Consider the following 19,926-nt stretch of genomic DNA (forward strand, 5'->3'; position numbering starts at 1 on the left):
GGCCGGGAGGGCGTAGGGGCCAGAGAAGGGGGTCTGGGGCGGCGGCAGATCTCTTCACCTTCAGGTGCCCGTTGAGCTCCAGTTGCTACATCTGGTCTTGGTTGGGTACTTAAGGGAATCTCAGTTTCTTTATATGTGAAATGGGGTCAATTGCGGGCCCTCCTCACGAGAGAGAGAGCCGTGAGTCGGGACAACGCCCTCTGGGCAGATGGGCAGTAACCTGGGCCACCATTTCCCTGTGCCAAGCGGAGCTGTTTGGGCTGGCTGCCGAGGAGGTCTACCTGGTGCATGATGAGCTGGACAAGCCCCTGGGGAAACTGGCTCTGAAGCTGGGGGGAAGCTCCAGGTGAGGCCCGAGCAGGTCAAGGTGGGCTAGGGAGGACAGCCTCCCAGTCGGAGTCGGGTAGGAGTGTCGATCCCAGTCTGGGCTGGGAAGAGGGGTGCTCCGACCCCAGCCTGGGTTGGGAGGGATGAAGGATGCTGACCCAGGGAAGCACTGATTGTCCCTCTCCCATCCATTGAAGGGGCCACAAAGGAGTCCGTTCCTGCATTAGCTGCCTCAACTCCCGTGTGAGTCTGCCCCTTCGCCCTGCTCTGGGTCTGGTGGGCCAACACGGGGCCGCCTGCACTGTGCATCAAAGCTCCCTGGGTCCCCCTCTGGCTCCCCCACAGGCAATGCCGAGGCTGCGGATAGGCATCGGGCGCCCTACCCACCCCGACACGGTGCAGGCCCACGTTCTGGGCAGTTTCTCCGCCGCTGAGCAGGAACTGCTTCCTCTGTTGCTGGAGCGAGCCACCGACATGCTCCTGGACCACATCCGTGCGCGGAGCCAGCAGCCCCCTCTGGGCCCTGACCTCAGTGAGCTCCTGCCTCCCTGACCGCCAGGCTCGCACACTGGCCACGGTCACAGAGGTGCCATGCCAACCTGTGGTATCCACTTGTTTGCTTTGTTTTCTATCCACTTTATATAGAACTCCGCTCTGGGCTGCTCCAGCCACCTATAGATTAAAGAGGGGACTGTGGCCACAATGGTCCACTTCGGGGATGGGGACTGGTCTTCTCTCTGTATCTTACTTGGGAAGTAGAGAAACTTCAGGAAGACTAAACTTTTTGAACCTTTTCGGAGAACCAGAGGTACAGATCTGCGAAATTAAAGATGTGGCGTGGAAGCCGAGGCCTCTTCAGGGGTTCCCAGCCTTCCCCTACCAGTGGAGGAGGGGCCGACGGGGTTCAGCAAGCCCCCTCCCAAGTGGTGCCTCCGCCCACAAGTGAGGCCTTGCCACACTTTTCTTTGGCCCATTTTACAGATGGGGAGATGAAGGCATAGAGGGCTCCACCTGGCTGCAGTGCGGCAGAGCTATGGTCTGGACCCGGGGCTGGCTGCGATCTTGCCGTCCCTGGGGCTCCTGGTACTCTTACCTCAGGGCTGCTGCCCAGCCGGAAGGTTCCCACGCGGGTGGTGTGTGAGAGCAGTCTGAGGTCCTCAGGGTTGGGTGGGATGTGGGCCCTTCGAGGCACCAGGCCCAGGTTCCCTGGCTGGTAAAGTGTGATGCCGGATAGCTGCTGGGGCAGAGACCCCATCTTGGGTGGCTGGGTGCCAGGCTGGCTGTGAAGAGGGGACTGGCGTCACCACCTCCATGTCACAGCAGAGGAGGCTGAGGTTCCGAGAGGCTTTGGGAAGCCTGGGTTGGCTGAGAACAGCCCTTGGACCAGTTCCACGGCTGCCTCCCAGGCAGGGTCAGCCACTCACCTGTCCCTGGGTGGGCTGTGGGGCCGGGGGCCGAGGACCACGGCTGAGCTGAGCACGGCCAGCACTTGTTGCACCATCTCCTTGCACTGCAGTTGGAACACGACCACAGAGTCGCTGTCCTCCTCGTTGGGTTGCATCTGCCAGTAGTGGGGGGTGAGCCGGCGGCGATCGGGCTCCTGGTGGCCCCAACACCCAACCCTTTGGAAACTCTAACCCCAGTGCCTGTTTTCTCCAGGATACCCATTCTGCAAATGAGAGGCCTGAGGCACAGGGCCTTCCAGGGCCTCAGAGAGGGACTCCAGCAATGTGGAGACCTTCAAGGGATCTCTGAAGTACAGAAATCAGAGAAGGACGACTTGCCAGGAGTCTCTCAGGGGGGAAGGCAGGGTCTCTGGCCCTGGCCCAGCCTCCTCCGGATGTCATGGTCATCTCCAAGCAGTGTCTGAAGTTGGCCCACTCCCCCCGCCCCTGACTTTGACCCACATCCGGTCACCTGTAGGATATCCTGTAGGATGAAGGTGGCCCGGGACAGGGCTGTCTCCAAGTTTGCCCGAACGTTCTGCTCTTTAGTCAGCTTCCGCTGTAGCTGTTGTGCCTCAGCCTGCTGCCTCCCCAGCTGCAGGTTCAGCTGGTCCCTCTGACCCCTGGGTCCAGGACCAGGACAAGTCAGCCGCCTCCCTGCACGAGGCTGCTTCTCTCCAGCCCCCAGGAGCCCCCATCCAGCCCCAGACCTCCTCAATGCCCCTTGGGAAAGGGGAAGTCATTTAGCCTGAAGCGATGGCCTCCAGCTCAGCCCGCCCTTGCTGCCACCCCCCTTCAGGCTGCACCTCAGTGCCTGTTTGTCCTGCTGCAACTGCTGGATGCTCTGCTCCAATTGGCTCAGCTGGAGGCGCAGCTGCTCGGCCTCTGCTGTGACCTGCTGCTGCTCACGGCACTTCTCGGTCAGCATGAGGATGATCTGCAGGTGTGGGCAGGTAGCCATACCCTGGCCCCACTGTGGGCCCTCAGCCTGCCCTGCCCCTCCCTTCCCCCTCCCCCCAGCTCCAGACTCCACCAGAGCTCACCCTGTTGTCCAGAGAGGCCAGCCAAGGCCCCGGGGGCCCAGCACCATCTCTGGCAGAGCCCCAGTGGCCTAGGGGTGGGTTCTACTTCAACAAGTGACGGGGGCTTTAGACTAGATACAGGAAAACCAGAGGTGCACTCAGTACCTAAGAGCCCCCACAAAGGACCTCGTTCCCTCACTGCTGCCTCCCTCAGGAGTTGGCTCCAGCCTAGGGCCCAACCCTGCCCTGAAGCAGCACCCCTAGGGCTCCCGCCTGCTTTATGTGCCAAATGCCCTGTGATGAGGGCCTGGTGGGCATACCTTTTGGTGGCCTCTGCTATGGCTGGCCATGACCTTCTGGGTGTTCTCTAACATATCCAGCTGTTTGTACAGCTTGTCCTGGGTGCCCTTGAGCTGCTCGTTCTCCTGTAGCAGCTGTGCGCCTTGCCGGGATATTTTGGACAGCTTCAGGGTGACTGTGTTGTTCTCTATGATGGCCCGCTTTGTCGTGTCCCACATCTGGCTAGTGGCCAGCTTTTGGAACTCAGTGGCAACCAGGTTCACGCGCTGGATGATATCCTTCTTCAGCCTAGTCATGGGTGGGAATGAGGGGGTGTCAGGCACCTCCCAGGTGGGGTTCCCCCAAGCACTTAGGGCCGCCTCTATGCTCTATCTCCCAGGAGGGGTGGGGCTCCAGGTAGAGACCCTGTAGACCCTTTGGCGTTTTGAACCATATCAATGTATTATTACCTAGTAAATAAATATAATGTAAGTCTCAAAAAGTGGCCAGAGGAAGTCCAAGGATTCACCAGTCCCGTGGGAGGGCTGGAGCTGGGAGCTTATCTATTTTCTCCTTCCTCCTTCCATCACCAGCCAGGGTTCTGAGCAGCAGCAGGCTGGGGAGTCCCTGAGCGAGCGTGGTCCCCCCAGTTCAAAGCTGAGGCTGTTGGAGGCCTGAGCTGGGCTTGGTGCAGACACCCAGCCTGCCCACCTGTCCTTGTCCAGTAGGGACTTCTTCTCGAGGTTGTACATGTTGTCCTTGTGCTCGCTCTCCTGCCTCCGTAGCTGGTCCTCCAGCATCGTGAACTTCTCTGTGAGCTCCTCTTTCTGCAGCCGGAACTCCTCCAGAGCTGCCAGCTTACCCCCTGCCCCACAGGGCACAGGCCTGGTGAGGGGCCGCCTCGGGAGGGCAGCGATGGCCTTGAGCAGTGCCCCCCCTCCCTGCTTCCTCCATGTCTTCCTGCCCTCCCTATGCTTCCCAGTCCCTGTGAGATGCCATGCCCCGTCCTGCCCATGTCCATTGTCTCCTTCTGAAATGCCCTCTCTTCCCCACCACTAATCTTACAAAGCCTCATTCAGGTTTCACCTCGCTTGCCCTGTTTTCTGGAAAGTGACAATGACAACAGCCATTGAACTTCAACAACTTCTCTGGGCCAGGCACTACTTCTGTCCTTAAGCCTCAAAAAAACACTTGCCAACTGGGTGACCTTGGGCAAAACACTTCAACTTCTTGAGGTGCTTCCTCACCTACAAATGGAGGGGAGCGATGATAGTATTTCCTGCCTCGGACAATGGTTGTGACAGTCACAGAAGGTAATGTGTGGGAAGCAGCACATAGCTGCTGTTCCTCAAGGTACACGTATTATCCCCATTTCCCAGATGAGAAACCTGGAGGTCTAGGAGAAGTACTTGCCTAGAGCCACAAGGTCAGTGGTAGAGCTGGGATTAGAGCCCAGAGAGCAAGGTCATTGGGTTCCCTGTCCCGTGGTGTGTGCCCCCAGACGCGCCCGCCAGTCCCCTCCTCACCAAGGACGATGTTCTCTGTGGTGAGGTGGTCCTTGGTCTCCTGGAACTCATGGCGCACCTGGGCTAGCTGTGCCTCAAAGGCGTCCTTCTCCATCTCCTTGGCCAGCTGCAGACTTTGGAGCTGCTCATTGAGTTCGGTGATCTCATCTACCCTCTGGTTGAGCGTGCGCTTGAGGAAGGCCACGATCTCCTTTTTGTTGTTGGCCAGCTGCTCAAACTCCTGGCGGAACAGCTTCTCCTGCACCACCAGCTCATCCCACTTCCGCTGGTACCTGAGGCGTGTGCAGGGCAGAGGTCCAGGGAGTGAGCAGGCCAGGCCTCCACGCAGCCTGGCCTGTTCCCCTGCGTCTTTTCATGGAGGGGCATTCGAGCTTCCTCACGTGGGAATCCAGCCGCCTCATCTCCCACTGTGCCGCCTGATCTGCACTCAAAACCACAGCCAGTGCCTGTGCTCCACGTTCTACATCCATTACATGACCAGAATGTAAGGTCCATCAGGACAGACCCTTTGTTATATTCACAGCTGTGTCCCCAACACCTAGGACAGTGCGTGGTACATAGTAGGTACTTTGGTGTATATTTGAATCTGTGAGGAAGTGGATACTATGATAATTATGCCCATTTTACAGATGAGGAAATGGAGGGATGAAGAAACTCCTAGTTAGTAACTGATGAAATCAGAATTTGAACCCAAGTCAGTCTGATCCCAAGGTCAAGGTTCTTAACCACACTGTTTACTGCTGCAGTCGGCCAGCTCTGCACCCTCCCTAACATGTCCATGCTTTACAGTTCAAAACCTTTGCACCTGCTGTCTTCCTTACCCTTGTCTGGCTGGTGAAGCCTGGTGGGCCTCCTCAGTGAAGCCTTCTTGGACCTGAGCCCTATTTGTGACCCTCTTTTTGGTGCCCTCCTGTAAGTGGGACCTCGTTCACTGGATAGTTGAGACCTGATGCCTTATCCACTTGGCAGACCCCTGACCTCTGTATTCTTGGGGCCTGGCAAAGGGGCTCGGCAAACCATAAGCACCTAACAACTGTCTTCCAAATGCATTTTCCCCAAATACATTCCATTTGGTGTCTCACCTTGAGGAAAATGTGAACTTTTAACGAGTATCATATAAATGGCTTACTGGTTTCCAATGGAATGATTTGTGGAAGTTATTTGGAAAGCTGCTTTACTTCATTATTTGTTCAACATCTTTTTAAAAATATTTATTTTTGGGAGAAGGGTGGGGCATAGAAAGGGGGACAGAGGATCTGAAATGGACTCTACAGGTTGACAGCACCAAGCCTGATGGGTTTGAAATCATGAACCATGATCATGACCTGAGCTGAAGTCGGACGCTCAACCAGCAGCCCACCCAGGTGCCCCCACTGAACCAACATCTTTTGAAAGGCATTGGGGAATGCAGAGCTGAGTGACCTGCTTGTGGAGGAGGAAGCAGCTTGGCATAGGGAGGTCAGGAGGGCCGGGGCTCCCATCCTGGCACCTCCTTTTCCTGAGGGTGACTTTCCTCTCTGAGCTTCGGTCCCTTTGCCTGTACAATGGGGATGCTCTGGGCCTCGTAAGACTCTTTCAAAGACAGCACAGGACCCACCTGGTACACATGAAGAACTCAACATTAGCTGTATTTGCAACATCATCTGGGGAAGAACTGCTGCCTGACCATCACGAAAGGGGTTATTTATTTAATAGAAAGGGATTTGTCTTTTATGGGTTGCCCTGAGACTGGGCTAACGCATCATTACTAGGAGGAAAGTGGTTTTGAACTAAGAAGAATAAGCAAGCGAGCGGGTCTCAGAGAGTTAGAGACCCCTCCCACACAAAACCATCTATGTCACAGCCATGGGGAGACACCCCTCGTTTACATTTGGGGAGACTGAGGCCCAGCGTGAAAAAACACCTGGGTTCAGCAGGTGGGTGTGTCACTCGTACACAGAGTGCAGGGAATCCTAGCGAAGGCATCATGGGAGTGGGGGAGGTGGTGGGAGGAAGCACCTGTGTTCCACTCACCTGCCAGGGGGCTGCCATTTTCAATTTGTTCTACTGACTGAAGTCTTTTATGAAGCACCTGGTCACATGGTGCAGGAGTGAGGCAGGCAGGAGTGGTGCTTGCCTGGGGCGGGGCTGCCGGTTAGCCTTAGGAGCCCAGGACTCTGGGAGCTGAGATAGGTGAGGTCAAATTGTGAAGCCATTCCGTGTTACTTAGGAGGAAACTGAGGCTGGACGTGGGGATGGGGTCTAAACATCCCATGGGAGGCCAGAACACTGGCCTCGGGCCCCCTGAGCGAGCCTGCACAGTGGTCAGCTCTGAGCAGGGCTTCTGACCCAACAGGACCACCCTCCCTGACTGCCTACCCACCGGGCCAGCCTGTCCTCCAGGTCCCGGATCTGGATGTGGTAGAATTCTCGGGTCTCCTCGCCTAAAGGCGTTTCCGCTTGCTGGCTGGCCATGCTGGCATCCTTCTTGCCACCTTTCTTCTTGACCTCGGGCTCCTGGGCCCCCTTAGTTGCCTTCTTTTTGGGAGCCATGGCTGGTGGCAGCCACTGCCCCAAGGCCCTTTTAAGAAGCTAGGTGGTTGCTAAGGAAGTTGGTCCTATACATAGCAACAAACAGGGAGTGAGGCGGAACTTAAAGGGACCCTGCCCTCTTCCTGGCAAGTTTGGGCACTAGCAACCAGCCTCCGTGTCTGAGGGCAAGCACCAACAGAGGCGGTAGGTCAGGCCATCCCAGATCATGGCATCTCAAAAATCAGGATGCGAGGCTCTTGGGGCACTGTTTTGGGTTATGGGGAGACCTCTCCTCCCCCCCCCCCGCCCCGTGGAAATGTTAGTGAGTGAGCCCTAGAAACCACTGCCCTGCCCCACTGTGCCAGTCAGAGAGGGTGGGCTTTCCCAGGGCCTCCCAGAACCAGAAGAAGCCAGTCACCTGGCCCCCAGGCCATCGAACCCCTCTGCTGAGGCTTCTGAGACCAGCTTGCTAATTCTTGGGTGACACAGCTACACAGCAAATCAGCCGAAGGCACAGCAAAATGCAGTGTGCTGTGACATGTTCTGGATCAGGGGCTCCCGTGCGGGGGTGTCAGGATGACCCTGTCCAGAGGCTGGCTCTGTCCCACAGGGCTCCGTGGAGGTGCTCCATCTGCCCCAAAGTGTCTGTTGATTGTTCCAAAGACATACAGTGGATAGAGAAACATGCAGTCAGGAAAATCTAAATCCCTGCAAGAATAAGTGTGGTATTTGAGCAGTGACCCACTCCCTTGTCTGCTGGAGGGGTGTGTGTGTGTAAGTTTATTTTGAGAGAGGCAGAGCAATGTAGGTAGGGGAGGGGCAGAGAGCAGAGAGAGAGAATCCAACTTTCCACAGAACCCACCCCTGCCCCTAACTCTGGGGAGGAAAGGGGGATTGGCCATTGAGATCAGCAGCAGTTAAGGATTTAATCAATCAGGTGGTATGCCTGGAGGAGGCAGAGAAGTTTGGGTCACCTCCACCTCTACCCCGTGCCCTATGCATCTCATCCATTTGGTTGTACCTGAGTTGTATCCTTGATAAATAATAAGTACAGTGCTTTTCTGAGTTCTGCAAGTTGTTCTAGGAATTATCAAGTCTGAGGAGGGGGGTCTTGGGAACTCTAGAATTTGTAGTCAGCTGGGCAGAAGTTCCCATACCCCATTGGTGGCTGGCATCTGAAGTGGGGGCAGTTTTGTGGGACTGGCCCCTTGACCTATGGGGTCTGCACTGAGAAGTTAGTGTCAGAAATGACTTGAACCATCAGACACACCAGTTGGTGTTGGAGACTTGGAGGAATGGTGTAGAAAAGTGACACGTATTTAGTGTCACAAAACAACCCCCCCCAAACATGCCCACTTGGCATCCTTAGTTCTGTGTTACAGACGTTTAATCTGGGGTGTACTGTTCTTTGCAAGTGGGGGCTCCCTTACCCTCCAGCTCCTAGTCTGGAACCACAGCTTCATCTTGGGAAGGGCACACTGCTGGCCTTTCTCCTCCTCTCTGGTCCTGTGTGGCAAAATCTCATTCCAAGCAGGTACAGCAGACAAGACTTCCCACACAGGCCCACCTGTAAGGTGGAAGGTTAGTCTGGGTGGCGGCAGGCTGGGAATACTTGGACCTTGATGGCCCCCACCACAGCTGGCCCATAGGATGGGGAGGGCACAGCAGTGGGGGCGAGCTGAGAAAAGCCCAGGGGCTGCCACCTCCTAGTACTCACTTGTAGAGAGCACTGGCACTCCAGGAAAAGTGGGTCTGGCTCCCAGCTTGAGTGCAGTGGTTCACAGCTTCTGCTCTGGGGAAAGACAGGTGGGGTAGGACAAAGAGCTCCATGGCTCTGTCCAGGGGAGCTGACTTTATTTGGATCAGAACTTCGAAAGCTCCTGTGTCTAAGGGCGTTATCAAAACCAGTGGAGATCTTGGTAGAGAGCAATTAGGAGGAGTGGCTTAAGACAACCACCATTTGGGGGCATCTGGGTGGCTCAGTCGGTTAAGCATCTGACTCAGGTCATGATCTCGAGGTTTGTTCAAGGTTTGCTTCCCCATCTGTCAGTGGGGTTCAGAATGACATCTAACTCCTAGAACTGAGAAGATCCAAACACTCATGACTGACACATGATAATTGCTCAATGCTCATTAGCTACAATTAGAATTATTACGTATATATTTTTTGATTTAATGAAGCACTAGTTTAAGCCACTGATTCATTTTGTGATTGTGGATATAAGGTTAACACACCAGTAACCAGGCTCTGCCTCCTGGATAGCCACCATCCTACTTTTTAAAAAATGTTCATTTATTTTTTGAGAGAGAAAGAGAGACAGCTCGAGCAGGAGTGAGGAGAAGAGGGGCAGAGAAGAGGGCAGGAGACAGAGAATCCCAAGCAGGCTCCACACCATCAGCACAGAGCCCGACACAGGGCTTGAACTCACAAAGAACCGTGAGATCATGATCTGAGCAGAAATCAAGAGTCGGATGCTTAACTGACTGAGCCACCCAGGCTCTCCCCGCTCACTAATTTTGGTTGATTTATCATTCTCATGCAAGCATTTGCACATTTGCAACATGTCTCCATAGCATATGTTGCACTTTTTATGCCGTTTTAAAACCTAACATAAATGCATCATTCGGTATGTATCCTTCTGTAACCTCCATCTCTCTCACCCAACACTGTTTGGAGACCTACAGGTGTAGGTCACCCATCTCTAACTGCCACAGAGTAGCCAGTTTACCCATCCTCTAGCTCATGGACGCATGCTTTCCCCACAGACTTGGCTGGGATCAGCGGCAGCACCGTCAGCACTGATCGAGCGCTTACTGTTCTTACCGGGGTCCAGCTCAGCATCACCCTTCCAGAGGCGTCCCTAACAGAAGAGGACAAAGTCCCTTGCCAGGGTCATGTAGAACAAGGCTGACAGTGGATTCGACCCAGGCCTGCGCTCACAAGCACTCGGCCATTGTCTCTAGGGATGAATGCCTGGCATCACGCTGAGGCGGGTGTACAGGCCCCTCAACAGCGCCTGGTTGAGACCCCGCCCCCAGCCTAGACCTGGCCCCCTGGAAAGGCAGGGTGACCAGCGACAGGTCTCGGACCTGTCTTGGTTTAGGATTGCTCAGTTACTGGTTCAGCATTGTCTGCTTTGGTTTCAGAACCCCCTGTCCTTCCAAGAATATTTACCACCACTGGAGACTTTGTGGAGGAGCCGCCCACAGGCTCCAGTCTGTGCTGTGCAACAAAAGAAGCAGGACTATTGCTGGAGCATAAAAAGGGCCAGGTCTCTGGAGGGGAGTGGAATGGAGACAGGCGTCAGAAACCCTGGGCCAAAGCATGTCGGGAACGGTCAAGAAGAGGCTAACCGGCGACTTCCCTGGAGGGAAGGAGCAAACAGCATTTACTTTGCTTTAATGTAAACTCAGTTTAGAATAATTTAGAAAAAATTATTTATCTTAGTTTATTTATTATTTTGAGAGAGAGAATGAATATCCCAGGCAGGCTCTGCACTGCTGCACAGAGCCTGATGTGGGGCTCAGACCCAATAAACTGTGAGATCATGACCTGAGCCGAAGTCAGACACTCAGCTGACTGAGCCACCCAGGCGCTCCCAGAACAATTTAGAACTGAAACATTCCGATCTTGGATCTCATTCCAGGGTGTCTGGTTATTGGGGTGGCAACTACTGCCATAGGATGGGGAGTGTCTGGTGGCCCCCAGTTGGAGTGGGTTCTGTGGGTTACGGCCTCGCTCTTGGCCTCGGCTTCCTCACCTGTGAAACCAGGAGGGGGCCCACCCAGCAGACGCAGTACGTGAGGGGTCTGGAGTGGAGCAGGAACTCCACAGGCGGTCACTGTCCTCACTACGTGCCAGGCAGCCTCCTCAGCAGACAGCTGTGTCTAGGAGGCGGAACTTCTACCAACTGACCTCCAGGTGTTAGGGGTCTTCATGCCTTGAAGGTGATCAGGATTCGAATGAGGCCGTCACTGGGGACCAAAGACTAGAATCAGAAGTTCCCAAAGAATCCCACTCCCCTGGGCCTCCTATGCCACCAAGTTTCTGGTGTGACCCCAACCCTGGCTCAACAGTCCACTCCCCAAGCTGGGCCGAACCCATCTCTTGTCTGCCCAGGTTCTGAACAGGCTTCCAAAGCAGCAGGGCACGCGCCAGCTTCGGACCCAGAGAGCTCATAAGGGCAGAGGGCGTGGCAGCAGCAGGAGAGGAGACCGGGAAGGCTGAGAAAGCGACCTCATCGCCTGCCCTAAATACCCTGCGAGTAGGGAGCACCTGTAAGACAGAGAGGCCTGCGGTCTCCGAGCCAGAGACACGCCGGGTCGGAAGGGAGAAGGCGAGGAGGAGCTCCCTGGCCCACAAGCAGCGTCCTGTTGCTGCCCGGGGCCCGAGACTAGCTTCGTGGACTGTCCTGAAATGTGAGACAGTTACAGATCCTTTTTTTTAATGTTTATTTTTGAGAGAGTGAGCCCAAGTGGGAGGGGGGTGGGGGGGTGGGGGGAGAAGATTTGAAGCGGCTTCTGTGCTGACAGCAGAGAACCCGATGTGGGGCTCAAATTCATGAATTGTGAGATCATGACCGGAGCCGAAGTCGGAGGCTTAACGGACTGAGCCAGCCAGGCGCCCCCAACTGTTACAGATCTTAATGCAAGTGGTGCTGACTAGGGATCCAGAAGGTTCCAAGCCACAGCCAGGGTGGCGGTCTCATCTGCAACGGACCACTGCAGAAACCTTTCTCCTTCAACTCCCCAAAGTAAAACCGGACCAGGAGACACCCCAGATGCCATGAATGGGTGCGGATTGATTTATTTATTAGACTCGAGTGCTTTAGTACAGAACGGTACAGAGATGATACATGTTTGTGCTTCAATACTTTCCAACACTGAGATTCTGATAATTTCAAGGTAAACAAGTTTCAAGACAGACTAGCTTTTTTAAAATACTCTTTTGATAAATTATTTTTATATAAATAACAGAGAAAGGAAACCCAACATGACTGACAGACAAGGCCCTGAACTGTGGGCCCTGTCTGGTCAAGGGGAGGGGACAGAACAAGCAGGGACAGCAGGAGACGAACCAGTGCGAGCACCTACGGTTCTGTCCTAAGGAAACAAGATACCTAAGGGGGAGAAGGGAGACAGAAGAGGCCGGAAAACTAATGCGAGTGAGCAGGGGGGATTTCAAAGCCTTGAGAAACACCACAAAGCATCCAACGGGGAGGGTGAGGAGGGCGCTCTGAAAGCAAAGCGGGTGGCCGCGGAACTAGCACTCAGCACGTCTGCAAGGACATCACGAGACAGGAATATGCACACGGTCTGCAGGGGTAAAAGGGCAGCGGGCAGCTGGGCAGGGGACATTTTTGTGACTTCCACTGTCATTGTATTTCACGACCGCAGCAGCACCCGGGGCACACTCACCGCCGGACAACGGAGTTGCTGCTGAGTCTGGAGGGTGACGAGACACCCTTTCTGCATTTGTTTCTTTCAGTTTTGCTTTAGAGCTAAGTTTTGTACAGAGAATAAAATGATCATTTTCTCCTACAAGCACGACAACAAATGACCCCACACAAAGTAAAGTATCATGAAGTACCTTAAACTGAGGATAATGCACAGGGTCCTCATAAATCCTACACGCTGTCCTCCTGGCGATGTGAAGACTTAGGGCTGCAGGCCCTTCTCTGCAGAAAGGGCCCTCTGCCTGGGACCGTGTGGAACCCATCCCCTCCTAGTCTGTTCCCGACCCTCAAGCACCGTCCACACTGACCTCACTGAGAAACAGGAGTTCCGTCGGGGTGGCGGTGCCCAGGGAAGGAAAGGTCTTGCCCCAAAACCCAGCCTAACTGCTTCTCCAAGAGACAAAGGTCCTGGTGAGAGCTCGCTCCTCGCTTACTGGGCCCCGTGACTCAGGCTGCAAGACGACTACCCTTGGGATCACAGCGCTGTGGACACGGGCGCACGCCAGCCAGCACCCAGCCTGATTCAAGGACCTCCGGCCCCTCCTACAGCCCCCGGGGAGGATGAGCCACGGGGAAGGGGGGGAGGCCACTCCAGGCTCGGACCTCACAAGTTGTCACCTGATCTTCACCGCCAAGCTTATCTGGCTGAGGGGGTAAGAACGAGTGAAGACAACAGATTGATCCTCAGTTTGAAATACTCCAGGAGCAGACATCTCTGGGATTCCCAAAAAGAACAGGAAAGACCCAAAAATTTTTTTTTAGAACACCCAAACGTCTACCTTCCCATACTCAAGCAATCTGCGCATGTCACACTGGGCTATGTACAAGGTCAGGGAATCATAGTAACGGGGAGAAGGTGTCCACTCATTCTAGACAGTTCCACAACTTCTCCAGCAGTGCGTCCCTTACACGGAAACTTCTCCCCTTAGGACACACAGAGAGGATACTCTTTTTAAAAAACACAATGCATTGTTTTCTTTTGTTTCACACAGGAAGAGGGCATCATTAAACACGAGAACGCAGCGGCGACAGTGCCGTCCAGGGCGTGCAGAGCTGGGGGCGGCGGAGTGGGGCAGGGTCAGCAAAGTAACCAAGGCGGGCTGCGGAGCACTGTGGGAACAGGGTTCGTGTTTTTGGAAGGGTGGCTTATTTTTTTAACTGCTTATTTCTTCATCTGTTTTATTCAGTTTCTTCAGCGTGTCCAGCAGTTTCTGTGGGGTGAGAATGTGCGTGGATCCTGGGGGGCAGAAAAGACAGTGAGCTTGCTGGCTCTGGTCTCTACCGCGCTTCCCTTCCTGCTCTTCAGTTCCCAGCTCTGTATTGGTTCCCCACCCCCACCCTGGTCTGGGTTTAATGGAAGCAGGGAAGGGGATGGGGGTTGGGTGTTGGGTCCACATCACAATTGGCCTGGGAGACACTTGGGGACTGTGGATAAACATAAACAAAGACCTCTGACTTAGGCCTGGTCCCAGGCTGTACCAAGGAAGGAGCCCGCCCGCCTCTCCATCTGGGCTCAGCGCCATCTGCCAGGGAACGGGGCAGCTGCGTTTCTGATTCTCTCTTGCACTGGAGGCGAGGCCAGCCGGGGAGAGAAACTCCAAACCATATGGCAGGGGAAAGGCTGGGAAGGGGGTGGGGTTGGTAGGAGATGTGTATGGAAAGGATGGTGCCTGCGAGGGAGGGAGTGATGGGTAGGGCACCCTGGGGGAAGCCGCTGACCTCTGGGAGCCAGCTGGCTGGTGCTGCCCTGATGGGCGGGACCTCAGGTGTGAAAGGGAAAGGGCCAGGGTACCTGAGGCCTTACCTTGCAGAGACCGCGCATTGTAAGAGATTAGAAATGCTTGCAAAAAATTTAAGCTAATGGAATTAGATATACTTCTACTGCAAAAATAAAAAAAAATAAAAAAACAAATGAAGTCCTTTTTCATAAGGAGAGAGAGAGAGAGAGAGAAAGAGAGAGAGAGAGAGAGATCTAACAAGTGCAGTAAAAAAAGATGCATGGACCGTGTGGTTTGGACATGGACTTTACTCAAACAGAACAGAAGTGACCGGTGCGTGAACATGAGGCCTGCGCACATGCAGCAGTGGGCTTCAAAGAAAGAGGTCCCGGTGGGAGAGAAGAACTGAACAAAAGAGATCCGTACTTGAAAATGTGCCTCCCTGAAGGTGCAGGCGAGGGAATGGGGACAAACCACTGGGTGCCAGATTTCCACCCTGACGGTAGGCAAAAAAAGGCTTTGGCTGGCTTCTTAGGGGTGATTCCGAAAACTAGGGTCCCTATGCCTTTGACCGCTGTGTGCTCAGCTGACCTATGACTGCTGGGACTGCAGGCCTTGAACCTTCCTGGTTAGTCTGGACCGGCAGAAAGGTGGTGAGGCCCCCTCTAGCATGAGGGGCTTCTTCCAACCTCTTGTCCTCTAGTGTTCAAGCCCTAGCCACCTGTCACTGTCCTGAGAAACCTGTCCACGGCTACTTCCCAGAGTGATGGGCTCATAGCCTGCACCAGCCCCTGCGCTCCAAAGTCAACCCACTGCTCTGCAGACCCGAAGCTCCTTCAACAAAGGCCTGTGCATTCTTACAGGACCACCTTCCCCCAAGGTCCACTCATTTCTCTGAGCTTACTACTCCTACTAGTCCTAAAGGAAGGTCAAAGGCTACTCTGCAAATGAGAAAACAGGAATAAACGTTGCCAAGCTCTGAATAGGAAACCACTGCCAGGAGGAGAGCCTCCAAACCTCGACTCCGTGCAGTCTGTGTGTCTACACCAGAGAGACAGCTGGGTACTCTGTGCAGAATGAATCTAGGGGCTTTCCAAGTAAAGGCAACACACCAGAGAAACCTAATGCCCTCCTCCTAGCCATCCAACTGAGTTCCAGGAAATAAGACAGAAGACTCGATTTAGAGGAAAAATCAAAAGGGAGCTTCTGATCAGATGCCCACCCTACACGGCTCCAGACCCTTGCCTGCATGCAAATCCAAGATCTGAGGGAGGCCAAAAAGAGGTGAAGGAATCCATGCTCTAGAATTTCTATCACCTGATGGCTGACCATCTGGTGTTCCGAGTCTGACTTAAAGAAGAAAACTTCCAGGACCCAGTATCTCTGCAACAGGCTCAGAATTCCTGGGCCCTAACTCACTTTAGGAGGATTCCAAACAGCTGTTGTTAATCTGAATCCCGTGAGAGCCAATTCCTGCCACGCAGTCATTTGTATTGTTTTAATATCTTGGTCAAGGCTTTCACCCCCACAATGCCACAGATGGAGCTGCTGAGTTTGTGATACGCACGCTGCAAACCCTAGTTAGAACCCACAGGGGCTGACCACGTCGGTCCTCCCGAACCACAACAGAGCGTCCATCCAGCTTATGCAACATAACTGTGAGCCTGAGAAATGTGAGTGGGTGTCTCCAAAAACACAGTCACCCAAAGGACTTCCAAAGCTGTGGGCCAGAGCTCTGCTGGGAGGAACTCCTTCCTCTCTGAGAGAATCTGAAAATCAGAAAGCTCTTACAGATCAACTGGTCTGGGCACTCTGGGTCTGGCGGACACAGACCTACTGACTCCGAAGATCCAGGGAGGCACCAGGCAGTGTGTACCTTTAAGAGCAATCCAGGAAAGTGTGCTGATCTGCTCAGTTTGGGGAACATGCCCCGCCCCGCAGGCATCCTGAAGATGAGAGAATGAAGCCCGGATAGGCAGGGTGCTTGTTTGAAGCCCTCAGGCGGCAGGGCCAGGCTCAGAAGCCATGCCACTGGTCTCATTTCTAGGCACCCTGGGCTCCTGGCCCCAGGAGGGGACATGCAAGTGAGTGCTTAAAAGCAGCTGGGCAACAGGTTGCTCTGGGTTCAGATTCAAATCTGAGTCCCACTGAAACATGAGACTTGTCTGACCCCAATTGGGAATAAAGCACAATATTCAATATAAAAAAAACAAAACCTTTCTCCCAAGTGCAAGTGCTGTGTATGGCCTTCTGGTCCTCTTCCACCCGCTTCCGACAGCCTCTTGGACATTCTCTCATGATTGGTACTTCAACACGACCCTCCCCAGAGCTTGGAGTGAGAACCTAATACAAAGGTTCACTTCTGGGCAACATGGAGGGACGGCCGATTAATGCATGAAGATGAGGCTTGGTGGTACCTGTGCACGTGGGCTGCCCAGCCTGCTCCCTTTACCCGGCACCTGGGGGGAGAGGGGCCAGAGGATCCCCTGGGCGCTGGCCCCCATGCGGGGAGCTGGCCGCGGACACTCTTGCTCACTGCTGAGCAGGAAAACTCAACTCCTAGAAGCTAAGTCACTGGAGACATCGACTCTGGGAGGAGACAACCTGTCTCTGCACTGTCCTGGTCTCTGGTCACCTGGACAATCACAACAGAAGGAGGCAAGTCAGATTTCCATCTGCCTTCTGACCTCCCTGGGGTTAGGGCTCCGTGCCTTGCTTCTCCTAAAGAAACTCTCTAAAACTGAACACTGCCAAGAGAAGCATATCAGAAGCCAGGAACACACACCTCGAGCCTGTCTGTGTCCTCTGCTCGGATGGCAGCCGAGACCCCGTGCTGACCGAGCATAAAGCAAAGAACGGCAGCCTGTGAAGGACAGGCTGCTTCTGAGGCAGGGGTCCCAGAGCGAGTTCTGGCTGAGCCCCCAGGCTCTGGGTCCGTGAGCCTTTCAGACCCTGCCAGTGGTCCACCACTGCCGCAGCCTCGCCTGAACATCTGTCCTTCTCGAAGTCTGAAAATACACCCTGCAGCAAATGCCGATCACCCCCTGCTGTCTGCACACAGAACCAGACGCCCCTGATAACCAAGCAACCAAGGTGCTTCTAAACAATGGCCATTTTTAACAGTTGCTCATATCCACCGCCCACTGGCAGCACTGTCTACAAGGAGGCGCCCAGGGCCACAGCCAGCTCGGCCCACACCTTGCTCACTCCGCGTGCTGCTTCTCCCCTCACCAGTGCCCCGGGGGAGCCATCTTGGTCACAGGAAGGAAAGAGGAGACAGACTGCATAGTTGCCTGTTCTGACTTTTAGAGCAAGTCCTTTTTTGGATGGAGCACCTTCTCTTTATACAAACAAGCACGCTTCCGGCGCTCCCTGGTCGTGGCTCTGCCAGCCAGTCCCGAGGTGTGAAGGAAGGCAGGACCGCAATCGCGAGGCACCGGATCTGAATTACTGAATCACTAAATCAGACGGCCTGAGCCTTGGGGACCTGAGGCCCTGCGATCCAGGCCCCGCCTCCCCGCATTCTGCATACGGTGCAGGGTGTGTGGGGGGCACTGGGGGTGGGTGGGAATGACCTCCTGCAGTCACACACATGCTCCTGGCAGGGCTGGGGCTGGAGTCCAGGCCTCCCGACTGCTCAAGGTGACTCATGCTCTCTGACGCACTAGGCCACATGTCAGTCTGGGCGGGTGAGGGGCAGGGACATGTCGGTGAAGTACAGGAAGGCAGGTGCCCGGGGTGCAGCCTCTGCACAGAATGTGTGAGAAGCTACGGACTAACTAACACTGCGACTGAGTTCTTCAGTATCTGTCTGCCACTTAGCACTTCACAGGAGGTTCCCATAACTTAGGAAGGGTGACAAGAGAGAGGAAGGAAGGAGGATGAGAATAAAATCTGGATAATCTACCACACAGACACCAGGTTCCTGGGTAACAGGTAACGGCACAAGCGTGGTGGGAGGGAGGAGACGCTCTTCCAAATAGCACACCACGTTAAGAACAGATTTTTACCCAAAGGTTCTCAGATCTCACTAAGAGACTTCAGTGGGAGAGAGGAGTGTGATAACTCAACTCTGGAAAAAATCCCCAGGAGAATGAAAAGAAAAGGAACCACCGAAAGAGTATGTGACTACTAAGGGCCATGTTCCCCAGACGAACACGAGGTGTGAGCTTTCCGCTGGTGGCGGGAGCTCACCAAGAAAGTGGTGGCTCGTGACCCCACCACCCTTTAGAAATCGTTCCTTGGGACGAGTGCCTGCTCTGGGAAAAAGGACCTTACGTGTCTAACTACCACTGACACCGAGTCTATTCTGACATGCTCGGACGAGCCCGCCCCATGGTCAGGTGCCTGTGGATCTGTCCACTGGAGTTCTGCCTTCTTGGACAGCACAGTCCCTTGAACGCCCACTGGCCTCCCTCACAAGTTCCCACACCACGTCACGAGCAGGATGCCCTGCGTTTCCTGCCTGGTGCCCCCGGCTCCACCCCGGGCCAGCAGGCCCGCGTGCCACGCCTCTGGCACCCCTCGGCTCCCAGCCCTTCTGAAGGACTGGCCACAGCAGTTATGATCACTTTTGGTTTACAACCCAGGGGGCTGCACTGCCTGACTGCGCAGCAGGTGACCCAGGGCATGAGTGAGCTGGCAGGCCGGGGCCCAGAGGCCCTCAAGGCAGGGACTGTGAAGGCAGCATCGGACACATTTTCAATCGGTGTTAAGAACCGCAAGCATTTTCTTGTTGAAAGGAAATCAAATAAATAAACTGAAAAGGGAAAAACAAAGAAAAAGAGTGACGGAAGAATCAAAGAAAACCCTTCGGAGCAGAAGAGTTTCTTCTCTGTAATAAGCTGCTTTTACTTTGTCTCTTTGGCTCTCACTCCACTGTTGGAGCCTGATCCTCAAAAGATACCCTAGAGGCCTCCCTGAAGTCGGGGTGTCTCAGGTCCATGAGAAATTTGGTGGGAGTAAGAATGTGAGTAGAACCTGCGGGAGAACAGAGGCCAGCTGACTGCTTGAACAAAGGTACGTTACAGGAACATGCCAACTTAGGCCTACGTTTTATGCAGCCAATGAGGGATGAGAAAGCAAGACTCGAGCACGCGTGCGCACAGGCCTCGAGGACAGCCGGCATGCACGAAGCAGGTGAGGCCACACCGCGGACGTCAGCTGTCTGCACAAGGCCTCTCCGAGGATCTGCACGGGCACCTTTGTCTCCCCCGGGCTCCACCCCCCAACAGGGAACGGCACGTCAGGGCCAGAGCCGAAGAGGGAGATTTACACCAAAGCCTGGCTGTGACAGCTTCGGCCCCGGAAAGCTGCGTTTGAGCTGAGTTCTCGGACACGTGCATGCAACATACACACAAGCAGGGGACAGAGAGAGCTTTATCCCAGCGTCTATGTAACAAAAAGGAAAAAAAACGATACAGGGAGAAATGGTGACCTGCCAGGGAAGCTCCAGGGAGTGGGGAGGGGCAGGAGGGGCCGTCCAATCTCTTCACTAAATGATGTGGGGTCTGGAAAGGGGACTGACAGTGCCAGGTCCATCTTGACACAACCGGGAATGGCCATGCGGACTGGCCTGCAGGACCTGCTCACTCTGAGAACGCTGGGTGCACTGGAACCTGGCCACCTCGAAGTGGAGGTGT

At 54.6% G+C, this 19,926-nt stretch overlaps 3 protein-coding genes and 1 long non-coding RNA gene across 9 annotated transcripts in view; 2 read left to right on the forward strand and 2 right to left on the reverse strand.

The window, feature by feature from the left end:
- PTRH1 (peptidyl-tRNA hydrolase 1 homolog) overlaps positions 1-1,170 on the forward strand; it is a 2,146-nt gene extending 976 nt beyond the window's left edge. The window contains exons 3-5 of the mRNA XM_029919518.1: positions 247-346; positions 525-570; positions 673-1,170. Of these exons, the coding sequence (XP_029775378.1) occupies positions 247-346; positions 525-570; positions 673-879 (353 nt within the window). The 3' untranslated portion in view covers positions 880-1,170. The remainder of the gene's footprint in view (positions 1-246; positions 347-524; positions 571-672) is intronic.
- Positions 940-7,159, reverse strand: CFAP157 (cilia and flagella associated protein 157). 3 transcript variants are annotated; one of them, XM_029919514.1, is made up of 9 exons: positions 6,962-7,159; positions 4,600-4,871; positions 3,785-3,938; positions 3,115-3,382; positions 2,579-2,709; positions 2,245-2,395; positions 1,752-1,888; positions 1,421-1,607; positions 940-1,143 (listed from the first exon to the last, which is right to left on the reverse strand). In XM_029919514.1, the coding sequence occupies exons 1-9, from the start codon at positions 7,129-7,131 to the stop codon at positions 1,072-1,074; spliced, it is 1,542 nt and encodes a 513-aa protein (XP_029775374.1). In that variant the 5' UTR covers positions 7,132-7,159; the 3' UTR covers positions 940-1,071. The 3 variants fall into 3 exon arrangements, with proteins under 3 accessions (XP_029775374.1, XP_029775373.1, XP_029775372.1); XM_029919513.1 differs by lacking the exon at positions 940-1,143 and having other exon boundaries at positions 1,221-1,607; positions 1,752-1,837; XM_029919512.1 differs by lacking the exon at positions 940-1,143 and having other exon boundaries at positions 1,221-1,607.
- On the forward strand, positions 5,917-10,557 carry LOC115275768. Of its 3 annotated transcripts, none has more exons than XR_003901732.1 (2): positions 5,917-7,314; positions 9,877-10,557. It is a non-coding gene; the product is annotated as an uncharacterized LOC115275768 (long non-coding RNA). The 3 variants fall into 3 exon arrangements; XR_003901734.1 differs by lacking the exon at positions 5,917-7,314 and adding an exon at positions 7,338-8,691; XR_003901733.1 differs by lacking the exon at positions 5,917-7,314 and adding an exon at positions 7,338-8,644.
- Positions 10,558-11,892: 1,335 nt separating this feature from the next.
- STXBP1 (syntaxin binding protein 1) overlaps positions 11,893-19,926 on the reverse strand; it is a 35,775-nt gene continuing 27,741 nt past the window's right edge. Inside the window, exons 18-19 of one of the 2 annotated variants that reach the window (XM_029919892.1) lie at positions 19,139-19,264; positions 13,715-13,803 (exon numbers count right to left, since the gene is read on the reverse strand). In XM_029919892.1, coding sequence (XP_029775752.1) covers positions 19,155-19,264 — 110 coding nt within the window. In that variant the 3' untranslated portion in view covers positions 13,715-13,803; positions 19,139-19,154. Of the gene's footprint in view, positions 13,804-19,138; positions 19,265-19,926 lie in introns of both variants that reach the window. The other variant, XM_029919893.1, reaches the window with a different exon arrangement.

This window comes from Suricata suricatta, chromosome 13, assembly GCF_006229205.1.
Source record: "Suricata suricatta isolate VVHF042 chromosome 13, meerkat_22Aug2017_6uvM2_HiC, whole genome shotgun sequence".
NCBI classification, from domain to species: Eukaryota; Metazoa; Chordata; class Mammalia; order Carnivora; family Herpestidae; genus Suricata; species Suricata suricatta.